Source organism: Aspergillus aculeatinus (assembly GCF_003184765.1).
Source record: "Aspergillus aculeatinus CBS 121060 unplaced genomic scaffold BO66scaffold_46, whole genome shotgun sequence".
NCBI lineage: Eukaryota > Fungi > Ascomycota > Eurotiomycetes > Eurotiales > Aspergillaceae > Aspergillus > Aspergillus aculeatinus.
The window spans coordinates 30,342-41,747 of record NW_020291515.1 but is presented as its reverse complement, the minus strand read 5'-3'; the positions used below and the strand labels follow the sequence as shown (position 1 = coordinate 41,747).

Genomic DNA, 11,406 nt, shown 5'->3' with positions numbered 1-11,406 from the left:
CTGAGCCTTATGCTCTGGCTCTCTTGCATGTACACTACTACTGTAGATGTGTGGTTTACGCATACTTGCCACACATCGTCCAGAACCGGTGTTATGCAGGGAGTTCACTCAGCCGCATAATCATACTCACTCATACTCATAAATCTTACCATAACTTACTGTGTAGCTCCATGACTCATGGCAAGGCAACAGGCAACAGAGAAGCAAAAAAAAAAAGGGCCAGAGGATGGCGTGTCAGACAAAATCGGCTCGTCAGCTGAAAATCGAGCTTCCTCCCATCTCCTCATTGCAATCCATTGCAAAATAGATAAAAGATCACTCAGAATCCCGATCAAGCCAGGTATTGTGTACCGTGAATATCAGGATCCGTGGATGGTTCTCCTGGTTCTCAGGATCACATATCCTTGTAGCGAGTTTTTCAAGTTAATATGAGTACTCATCAAATCGATCTCAAGAGATGGACCCGCAAATGCAAGACGTCAGCATAACGACCTCTAACTAAAAAAAAAAAAAAAAAAGCGGACCCCCCCCCCCGGCCCGCCCCCATCTTGTTTGTTTGTTGATCATGATCCGATTAAGAGATCTTTGCTTTGAATTACTGGATAGGTTAGGACTACGTAAGTGTAGGCGTGGACGCGATCCTGGATGCGAATCTTGGTGGTTGCGTTTTGTGTATGTACTATTTTGGGTAGAGTGATACTTCGTGGATTAGATAGGCGAGGGATGTGTGTGCGTGTGTGTTGGAATTTGCAGAGAAGGTGTACACTCTCTACCTAGGTATAAAATGACAGGAGAGCCTGACTAAGTAGTTAATTACTACCAGTTACATGAATACAAGCATTTCAAGCGCAACGCAGGTACCTGCTTTGTACCCCGAGCTTTTTTGTTTGTGTTTGTTTGAGGGAGGGGGAAGGGGAACCCGGGGAGCTTATGTCACACAGGGAGGTGATGGTGAGGGGGAGGGGAGGGGAAGGTCTGTCAGAGGGGGGGGGGCTTATCTACGGTAAGTTATGTAGGTTATCGTGTCACCTAGGTTTACCTACAGCACGGTAGAACTACCGTAGAGCCGAACAACTGGGGATACGCCTGCTGGTGCACGCGCCCCAAGCCTCAGACTCGGACTCAACCAAAAGAACGGGGAGGGGGGAAAGAACGGAGTATAGCGCAACTTGGTGGTCTATCCATACCCCGCTTTCTGGGTATACCGGTATTCCTTCCATGCGATAAGAACTTCTGCCTTGTCCCTTGAAGGAGGGGGAGGGGGGTGGAAAACCAGAATCGCCGTTCTCGGCCGATGGATGACAGAAAGGAGGAGGTGGACAGGTGATCTAGAAGTGGAGGGAGGGAGAGGAAACAATGTACGGAGTGCAGGTTGATGCATTGACAATCCCTGCTCAATCTGAAACCACTTGATTATGCCATCAAGTCAGAAGGATGAGGGGGAGGGTCAGTCGTTCGGTTGGTACGGAGTACGGAGTACCGTACCTTGAGTTTCCTTCGCCCCCGGTAATGAGTACCGAGTGACGTGGTGGGAAAATAATCTCTATTGATAAATCTATTCATCGACTTCAGTACGATACCTACTTTAGTCGAATCTCCATCCACTAGCTAGTTGCTTTGTGACCCGACTGACCGGGCACTCCCCTCAGCTGTCCGATTGTCTCTCCCCTCCCCCTACCTTTTCCTTGGTAGAACAACCACCTCAACCACAATCGAAATCCAGGATCATCTTGGCAAAAGGGGCAAAAGGGTCCTGGGAAAACCTGATTGAGCTAGCTTCTGCCCCTCAGTGGCGGGTGGGCGCCCGCGTGTGTGTGCGTGTCTGGCAGTGGGTGGGTGTATGTGTGTGTATGTGTGTGTGTGTGTGTGTGTGTGGAGGAGGTGATGTGTGCGTTTACTTTCCACCTCTAAGTTGTTGGTGTGGGAGGGGCAACAGAAGTTTGATTCGGTAGTCAATTCTGCAGGTGGGAAGTTTACTACTAGGTAGTCTGCACACCTTATGTTTTTCGGTTCTGTTTGGGCGGCAAGGGTGATCAGCTACTGCTGAGGTACGGACTACTAACTTACACAGTATATAAGGTGGCTTTAGTATCGGTAGGCTGGCACAGTGCAATTGTTCGCGGATAAGATAAATGATTAAATTCTATTTTTCTTCAAATCCGTTTACAGTAAGTTACTCATACATTGTCCAGTGATTCTCCCCTCCCGCCGTGATTGATCTAGTAGATGACGAGCTTGCGCTTATTGGTCGGTGGGAGTGCCACGTCGATCATCCAAACACGGGGGCATTCCTGCTACTGCACTTAGTCTTGGAGCTAGTCGGGGCTACTTAATCAATCTATTCATTTTACCCGTGTGTGTGTGAACTGTTCGGCGTGGTTGCTGTAGTGGGGCTGGTGTTCTCCGATACTGCCAAGGTCGTGTAGCATTTGAGGATGATGAGGGAAATGGGTGAGCTTCCATGCGGATAAAGTGAAGATAAAATGGTTTGATCTCTGTGGAAAATGCGATATCGGCACAAGTACGATCCCTTTTTTGAAGCGATGTTCTCTGTATGTACTTGGTTCAAGTCTATACCGAGGTCTGCTATAGATGCTGCTTTATATATAGAGTGGCCTGCTATCTGTGCAGTGGTTATCATGACATTAAGTCGTCTGCTGAAGCGAATCATTGCATCAGAATAGATATGGGGAAGCTTGACTAGGTTGATTTGATCAAGGGTCTGGCAATTGAGGGGTCGTGAGGGGTCGATCCAAGAGGTGATGCATAGATATCTACTACTCATGCTCGTACTCCGTCGTAGCACAGCAAGTAGTTTGCAACTTGATAAGATGTCATACCAACGAATCGCGAGTCGCATTGGAAACCGGGCGGGAGCTAACACGTTAGTCACATTCGCCTTGAGAACACGCACAAGTCTCCTGGATCAAGCAATTGGATATGGAGAAAGTACTACCTAGTGAGTTGCGGGGCAGGGCCTGGGGTCGACCGAACCAGTCATTGCCACCACTCCCAGGAGGTACAGTACATACGTCAGTAGTGCCTAGCTATCTGTAGCTATCTGGTGGGGGTGAATCCGAGCTAAAAACCCATCGAGGAGACCTTGCCTCATCATCCTGACATACATGCAGACCTACCGACAAATATACTAGGCTTGAGCAGCTCAAAACCTGACATGGTTTACTGTGATCCGGTTCAGTCCCCTGCTGAAAACAGCGGGCAGGTCGTAGGGTTTAGTCGTACGAAGTACAGAGCAGGACTAACCAGGAAAGGGGACGGACAATCTGCCTGAGAACCCCTCAACGCCCACGATCTGAGTCAAAACGTCAAAGCGGAAAGACTAATGCATCCTTTGCATTGCCTTCGTTCTTCCAGACGAGAGTGACAGCCAGCACGATTCGCGACACGCCAGAAAGGCAAAGCGGGATCCTGCGGCGTAGCGCTGTATGTTATCTGACCGGGGGAGGGGAAGCAGTTTGTACTTGACTCTCCTCAGTCCAGACTACACCCCCCCTCACGGACTACAGTACTTCGATACGGGCGTTAGCCGTTTTGATCCCACAGCCCCGAGTTTATTGGGGCTAAGAAAGCACATCATAACCCAGCAAGTGGCGCAAGATAGACTTGCGCGTTTGAGATACAGTTCTCGCGAGATGTCATAGACAGGAAGAAGCTTCCAGTGCTTCCCGTGCCGTTTGCAGTTGGGGGCGGTCCCGGCGGAGGTGGCAAGCAGGTAGACAGTAAGTGGTAAGTAAGTGGGGAGCAATTGTCTTCTGGGTTCTTCTATCTTGAGTTTGCCCCAGGTCTTTCAATGAGTTTAACATCCTTCAGTCCAGCCGCTCCTGACCAGCAAATCTTGGTCAGGCGTGAAGGTGTGAAGTTTGAAGGAAGTCCCGGATATGGCGATGATGTCTAGATCATTGGTGGAAGGGAGGGGCTTGACAGCTTCTGTCGCTGGTGGCCAGGAACAAGCTTTTCCGACGACCTGATCGATCATAAATCTTAAATTAAGGGTAGATGATGACGATGATAGTGACGACGACATTGACGAAGATGATGATGCTGCTGCTGCTGTATTGTTGCTGGGCGGGTTAGAAATCTGGGGAGTGCACACGGGAAGTGTGGGGAGGGAAGAAAGTAATAGGTAGTCATGACTTTGTTCTGGAAGTCACGGCAAGATACCGATTGTGTTGGTGGTCTGCGCTGTTCTAGCCCACTAGAGATCTTTTTTTTGAGTAGCATGCATTACCATAGTAGTATTTTGAGGGAGATGGAAATGTCATGAATTGAAACCTGCTGCTACCTGCGAGAAGAACTCATTCCATGTAAGGTACTGCAGAGTTCGGCCCCGGAAGATTGCACCTGACTGCAGGAGTGGAAGGTCCGGAACTGAACTTAGGTTCCTGTGTGACCTTCTGTTCGTATTCCATGCTGAAGCTCACCCCTCGCTACTCCTCTTGGGGCTGATTGATATTGGCTCCTTGTCAGGCCTGTGGGTTGGATTACTCAATAGCAATCACTGTCACCTATGTTGTAGCCTGCAACAGCATCTCACGATAACCTCAAGTTTTTTTTTATTTCTTCTGAATTTTAGCTAGTACATACATACATATGAGTACAATACCTTTCGCTGCTAGTGTCACCACTACGTACATAGCACTTAGAGTATATCGCCCTGATGCCGAGAGTGGAACCGTAAGGAGTCGGTCAGCCTGGTTATGGTTCGGTCCCCGAAAGCAGCTGCTCCCCACCTCCCCGAGCTCTCCGAACTGCTAATGTGTCACGGGTTGCCAGGTGGCCAGCTTTCTCAACAAACTATAGTAGCATACAGGCATACACTCCCAGTGATCAGGTTCGGATCTCTGTAGCGAAGCGACAAGGTTCTGAAACAAGCCAAAATCAATAAAATCAATGGTAAGGAGGGAACCAGACTACTTGTTCTACCACCTTTTTGTCTTGATGGCCAAAGTTACCTGAGGTACGGGGGACAAAGGGACCACCCCCGGCTCGTCCCAAGTGGTTAACGTCACTGAAAGTTGTGATCCATGGGTCTCTGCCAGCACTTTTCCGGTCAGCCCTGGAATCCAAGCGATCCAAGCTAGCTGGTTCCAATCCATGAAATCATGTCAACCATAATCCCTACGAGTCAATCCCCGAGGGACAGGAAATAGCAGCCGATCGGATGCCTCTGCGCTGCCTTGCCCCACCTCGCCGCCTGAACGTACCTGGTGCCTCAACAAGACGGAGAGCGCCCGTATATGATGGGCCTGGTTGGTTGAGTCGAGGACCCTTTGATGGAGAGGGGGACCACGGTTGCCGAGACCAAGAACTTGAGTCGAGAGTCGAGACTGATCTCTTTTTCTTTTCATTCCCCCCTCACGCACACACAACACACACACTCTCTCTTTGTAGTGTCTAGTCTTGTTGATCAAGATGAGGAAATCCGAAAGAAAAAAGAATAAATGTTTCAAACCCATTCACCCGAAGACTACCCGGTCAGTTCCTCATCTCCTCATTACTTACCCTTATCCAGTTCTATCGAGTGGTTCAGATTGAGGGAGTGGGGTGGGCAAGGATTGCCATGGCGATTAGTAGTGCTAAGCGCTGGGTTCCTGAGACGGGTTTCATACCGGCGCGTATTGTATGTATTACCTCCCCCCATCTGCTCAAGCGGTGCAATGTATGCCCGATATCAATCAGTTACAAGGATATAACTTCCTTTCTTCGTGCTGAACCCCCAACATAGCACTCTTGTCTGTGTCTCTTTCTAGGATCAAAACAATCGGATTGAAGGAGAGGGGAATAGGGGCAGAAGGAAATGCTTTTCCGCTAGCCTGATGATGCATTGATGATGATGAATGAAATGAAGTTCCCAGTTGCAGTCGAAGTATTGTACACCTGGATACTCCCTCCCTCGCACTACCCAATGTTCTAAACCATCCAAGCTTGGCTCGATGAGGCCAAGAGGAGACCAAGAGTGGCCTATGAATTCATCCTAGCTGGAGAGAACTCCACCGGGTATGCAGTCGATGATTCGTGTCGGTCGGTCCGGACCAAGTCGTCAGTACCTGGGGCTAGAGAGGGTTTCACCTATCAAAACGTCAGTTCACTATCCAGTAGCGCAGTCCTTCTCGCCCCTCCAGGGCGAGTTGATTCGCCTGAACCTAATGTAGACGAAATCATCATCATCTGGATTTGGTGATCTTCGTCGCGTTTTCCAATTCATTCCATACATAGAACGTGGCAGGCGATGAAGTGTTGAGGAACGGGGTGCCACCCGACCGGGACGAATTCCTGAACATCAGAAATATGTATGTTCAATGGATGATGAACGCACTGTACGTACAACATGCAGTAACTTACAATTCATCAGTCTGTGGACATTCACCTGGTAGTATACCTAGTACTGCGACGACCCTTTCTTCTCTCCTCCACAAAGTATACCTCCCTTCCCATACTTCTCCGTCCATGGTTCCCTTTCCCCTCTCCTGCCCCTCGTTTCGCCGCAGTCGACCGTTGTTTCCGATAAGCCTCCCAGTCTCCCAGTTGCTATCCTCCTGTAGGGTGCCTTCTGGCCCTGAGGTGGTCCTGACGCCCGGTACTATCGTCGTCACCATTCATCTGTTCGGCCTGGCCTGAGTGGGTTGCCGTCATTCTCACTCGGGTTACAGGCAGGCTACTCGCCGTACTCAGTACTTGTATGCATCTCTTCGCCCGTCCGTTCCTCTGCCGTCTCCGCTGGCTTGTCTTGTTTCTCGTCTGGTCTTGAGTTTCGGATTGATCAGCCTCCTCTTACCCTCTTCCCTCCCCCCTTCCTATTGCTCACATCATCTATCCTCTCTCTCTTTCTCTTCTTTCTTTCTTCACTCATCCTTCACTCACCTGGCATCCTCTTCTTCCTTCCACTTCCTCCCATCCACCCCTCCTGTGAATAATCGTATCTATTCTTCTTCTTCCATCCGATTCTACTATTCATCCTCCCTCAACTGGTTTGACCTGCATTATTCATCTTCTCGCAATCTTCCTTTGGGATCTTCCCCGCATACCTTTCCCGAGAGCTAGCGAACCACCGAGTTTCGTGGTCCTGGTGCCTGTACATCCTCGCCTAGTAGACCTCAAGTCTGTTGTGGGTCTGGGTTCTCCTGCCAATATAATCGGGCGTCCCTTTTTAACTAAACAGAAGAGGGAAGAAAGAAGAAGGGAAGAAGAACAAAAAAAAAGACCAAAAAGGATCTCCCTTTCCCCAACCAAACCCTCTCAAAACGAGTCACATTGAAGCGATCATCTTATATTCGAGCTGGCCTAGGATCCGATTTGACCTGTCTCTTGACCTATATATCTTATTTTGGCTGATTTGCTCTCCCCGGACGATCCGTAAACCAGGGGCTTTCCGATCGGTTTACGATTCCTCCTATTTTTATTCCACTCTAGTCCCGGTCTTGGCTGGGTCGGTGTCCTGACTGTCCTGACTGTCATACCTCTCCGTACTCATACCTTGACCTTTACCCTTACCCTTACCCAGTACCCATTGACTCTTACTTACTTACCTATTACTATTACCCACACCACCACCACCACCAACACCACTGCACCACTACCACCACTACACTCCCCCCAACAACAATCTTCCAGGGCTCGACACCAAACGGGAAACTCTCGCTCGAGTCCTCCGCCGCCGCCGCCAACTTGAACCTTACACCATTTATCTCTTACCACTGACCACTGACACTGATAACTCACCACCAAACCACTCTCAGTACTCAGCCTCTCTCTCTCTCTCTCTCTCCCTCTTTCTTCTTCCAACTCTTCTCATCCCATCGCTATCTTTTCACTTTCCACTTCTTCCTCTTCTTCCTCAGTCCCTCTCTTCCTTCCTCCCCGTCTATCGGCCTACCTACCTACCCATCTACCCGTGACTGAGTGCCCGCTGCCTTTTCCTGGTCAGGCCGATCTGTAAGCGATGCGTTCTTGCACCTAATGGTCGTTCCTTTCCATCTATCGTGTACCACCTGGCTACCCTTGCTTCGCCATCGTCGTCGGGCATTCGGTTAAACAAGTCATCGCCATCATCCTTCTCTGAACATTCCTTACTCTCTCACCCCTCGCTCGGTTTTTGGGAGGCAAGTGAATTTTTCTTCATTCCGGTGTAAGTCCTTTTGCTTGTTTTTCCTTTCTTTCTTATTTTTTTCTGTTCTATTTTTCGTCCTCCAGACTAGCTCGGTTTCTCACCGACCGCACCCCTCGGTCCCTCTTTCCCCCCATGATGTTTCAGTTACCGCATATTGAGAGGCGAAAATTCATGGAACATCGAAAATAAATTACACCTGAAAGTAACGTGGATTACCTGCTTACCTTAACTGCGCAATGATGTCTAGGACCACTTTGCACCGTGCGATCGACACCGCGTTTTTGACATTTTGAAACCCACCCTCATTCCTCTCCCTTGAAACCGATCGAGTTTGTGTGTCGACCGTCATCCCACCATTTCTGTTATCGACGACAGTACATAGCTGTGGGCCCAATCCACAGTCGTCTTCCTGCCAATATGTCTTCATTCTTACCTGTCAATACTATGTCCACCTCACAAGATCGGGTCATGGAGGACGCAACGACATCATCCACCCCTCGCCCTCATTCCAGCTCGGACGCTGCATCATCTTTAGGCACCAAGACGGACGAGAGCACCCCGCGGAATGTAAATATCACCGATGACTCCGCCCGCCCGATAGACTCGCAAACCAGCGCATCGTTAACGTCAGATGAGCCCGCACATGGAGATTCGGACGGGGAACGTGAAGGCTCTGATAACGAGGACAACAAGGACAATGCTCCCCCATCGAAGAAGAAAAAGGGACAACGCTTCTACTGCACTGATTTCCCACCATGCAACTTGAGTTTTACACGGAGTGAGCATCTGGCTCGGCACATCCGGAAACATACCGGCGAACGCCCGTTTCAATGTCACTGCTCCCGCCGCTTTTCTCGACTGGACAACCTGCGCCAGCATGCCCAAACCGTGCACGTCAACGAGGAGATTCCAGGAGACTCGCTGGCGGCGACAGGGACCAGATTCCAGCGACAAATTCGAACAGATCGCGTTCGTCCCCAGGGTCGCGCGAGAGCGGGCACGGCGGGCAGTCAAGGTACTCATAGTAGGGGCCATAGCAGAAACCTTTCTGCCTCGAGCATCACCTCCACTGCATCGACATTCAGTCAACCGCAGGAGCTTCGCCGACGGCCTGCGCCATTGATGATGGCAAATGATCGAGCGCGACTGATGGATACGTTGGATGCTCCCAGCACCCCTCCGGGGCGGGGCCTGCCAGGACCGCAGGCCGGTGGCTCCCCTTACACACCTTCACACCATGTCTTTGCGGCAGGGCCTCATGGTAGCCCTCATATTGCTTCGCCAATGTCTACAGTGTCCCAGGCCTCGGGATTCTGGGAGGGCAAGACAGCCGCTCGTCGATTGTCTGTGCCATCGGGCGCAAACCCATTCGCATCGCAGCCTGCCAACGTCTATCCTCCAGGTTATGCTCCACCCCCCGCGTACGTTGCGCACGGCGGAGTGTACGCCAGCCCCGTTAGCACTAATTACTCACTGTCTCGCGATGAGATGAATACCGGAGCTTCGGACGCCGATCTACGCAGAAGGACATGGCACCCCTCGACCTGGTCTGCCGTTCCTCGGCCAGCCACCAGTGGCCTCAGTAACTACCAGACCCCCGAAGTGTTCCACCCGTCGGCGAAAACCAATGGGTCGGCGGAGCAGCCTCCGCGACTGCCAGGTATTGAGAGTTTTGATAAGGTGGTGGCTCACCGACCGCTGACCCCGCCCGTTCGACGACCGAGTCCCATGCAAATGGATAATCCGACCAAGCAACCGCCGAACTACAACTTTGGAGGAGGATTCAATTACACGCAACCGGCCAGCCGACCAGCGCCGCCAATTTCGGGCCCCGGTCATCGACGGGGTCACGTCTCTTGGGATATGTCACTGCACACAAACCTAACCGGACTTCACATCCGGGACAAACCATCTCAGCGAGATGCGGCAAACTGGAGCCAGCAAACCATTGCCGAACTCCAGAATGTTGGTTCCCGGCCATCCTCGTCTTATCAGCAGCAACTGCAGGAATCTCGCGGACATGGCCATGCTCCGTCATTCAGCAGTGTTACTATGAGCACTCAGGCGACGCGAACGTCACCCGAAGATTCCAGCAGCAGCGAAGGAGTCCATACCCCGTCTACTGCATCTTTGGAATACCATCCCGCAATTGTGCATAACAATGGATATGTGGAGCAGCATCACCCGCCTTTTGCCTCCGAAACATCTCAAACAGTACGCACACGTTACCAGAATCAACGATGAGGGCCAGATCACTGATTGGAATGCAGGCTTGCCCCCCTCTAGCCCCCCAACCTGATAGCCACTACGGCAAACGTGACCTTCGGTCCGATTTCCTTCCTCATTCGGTTCGGGAACCTGGAATGGGTCGACTGGAAGCGCTCGTCGCTGTCGCCACCAGCGAGAACAAAAGCGCCACGAAGCTCTTTATCTGAACGGCCTCTGAATGGGAATTATGCCTGTGATTTACGAGTATTTTCCTATTTTCATCCGGTGATCACGTCCTGAGCGATCCCGCATCCGAAACCGACCTTGCTCGGGCTCGCCGCTCTTTCTCTTTACATCTGTTTTGAGCGGGAGTTGTATAGTACGAGGCATTGACCTCTTGTCATGGGTTTCCTCGACCTTTTCTTTGTTTTGGATATAGCCGCGGAGTTCTAGAACCTGGACCTCTCTCGTATACTCGGAGCTGCACGCACCGCTCGGCTGCGGGAATCTTTATGAAGTGATGAATGATGAAATAATGCATCGGTGGGTTGGAACAACTGGGGCTTTCGCAATTCCTACTTTTATCTTGTTCGGGGTCTTTCCTCTCTCTCTCTCTCTTTCCTCTCTGTCTCTGCATGTTCTGGCGTTCTCCCTCTTTGTCCTTCCGGAACGGAATATTGTCCATAGTGCATGAAGATACCCCCCCGGCCTTGATCTCGAGCGAGTGCAATGAGATCACGGAAGGAGTTTCCTACTCTGGTCGTGGTGTGGCTTCGATTGTTCGTTTGACGCTGTCTATACCGAGGTTTATTTGCTTCTTTCGGTGGTGGTGATGATGTGAATTGCTGCAGCTGGCCATCATGTTTTAGTATGTCATTTTCTTGGCGACTGTGGGGCCTTGACGCTTCATGTCTTTGGATTTTGTTTCCTTTTTTTGTTTTCTGCTTTGCAAGGGGTTCAGCAATTAGTTGCGGGTAACAGTATTGAGCCAATACCAGAACGAAACCAATTCAGATGCAATGATGCCAAGACCAAAACCTGGACCGGGACCCGAAGGCAGGAGGGGATAA

The 11,406-nt window shown here is 50.7% G+C and overlaps 1 protein-coding gene across 1 annotated transcript; it reads left to right on the top strand.

Annotated features, from left to right (window-relative positions):
• Nucleotides 1-8,545: 8,545 nt before the first annotated feature.
• BO66DRAFT_330322 (uncharacterized protein) lies at nt 8,546-10,563 on the top strand (the record flags this gene model as incomplete). Its single annotated transcript, XM_025644051.1, has 2 exons — nt 8,546-10,342; nt 10,399-10,563. The coding sequence occupies 2 exons, from the start codon at nt 8,546-8,548 to the stop codon at nt 10,561-10,563; spliced, it is 1,962 nt and encodes a 653-aa protein (XP_025500713.1).
• Between the last annotated feature and the right edge of the window lie 843 nt (nt 10,564-11,406).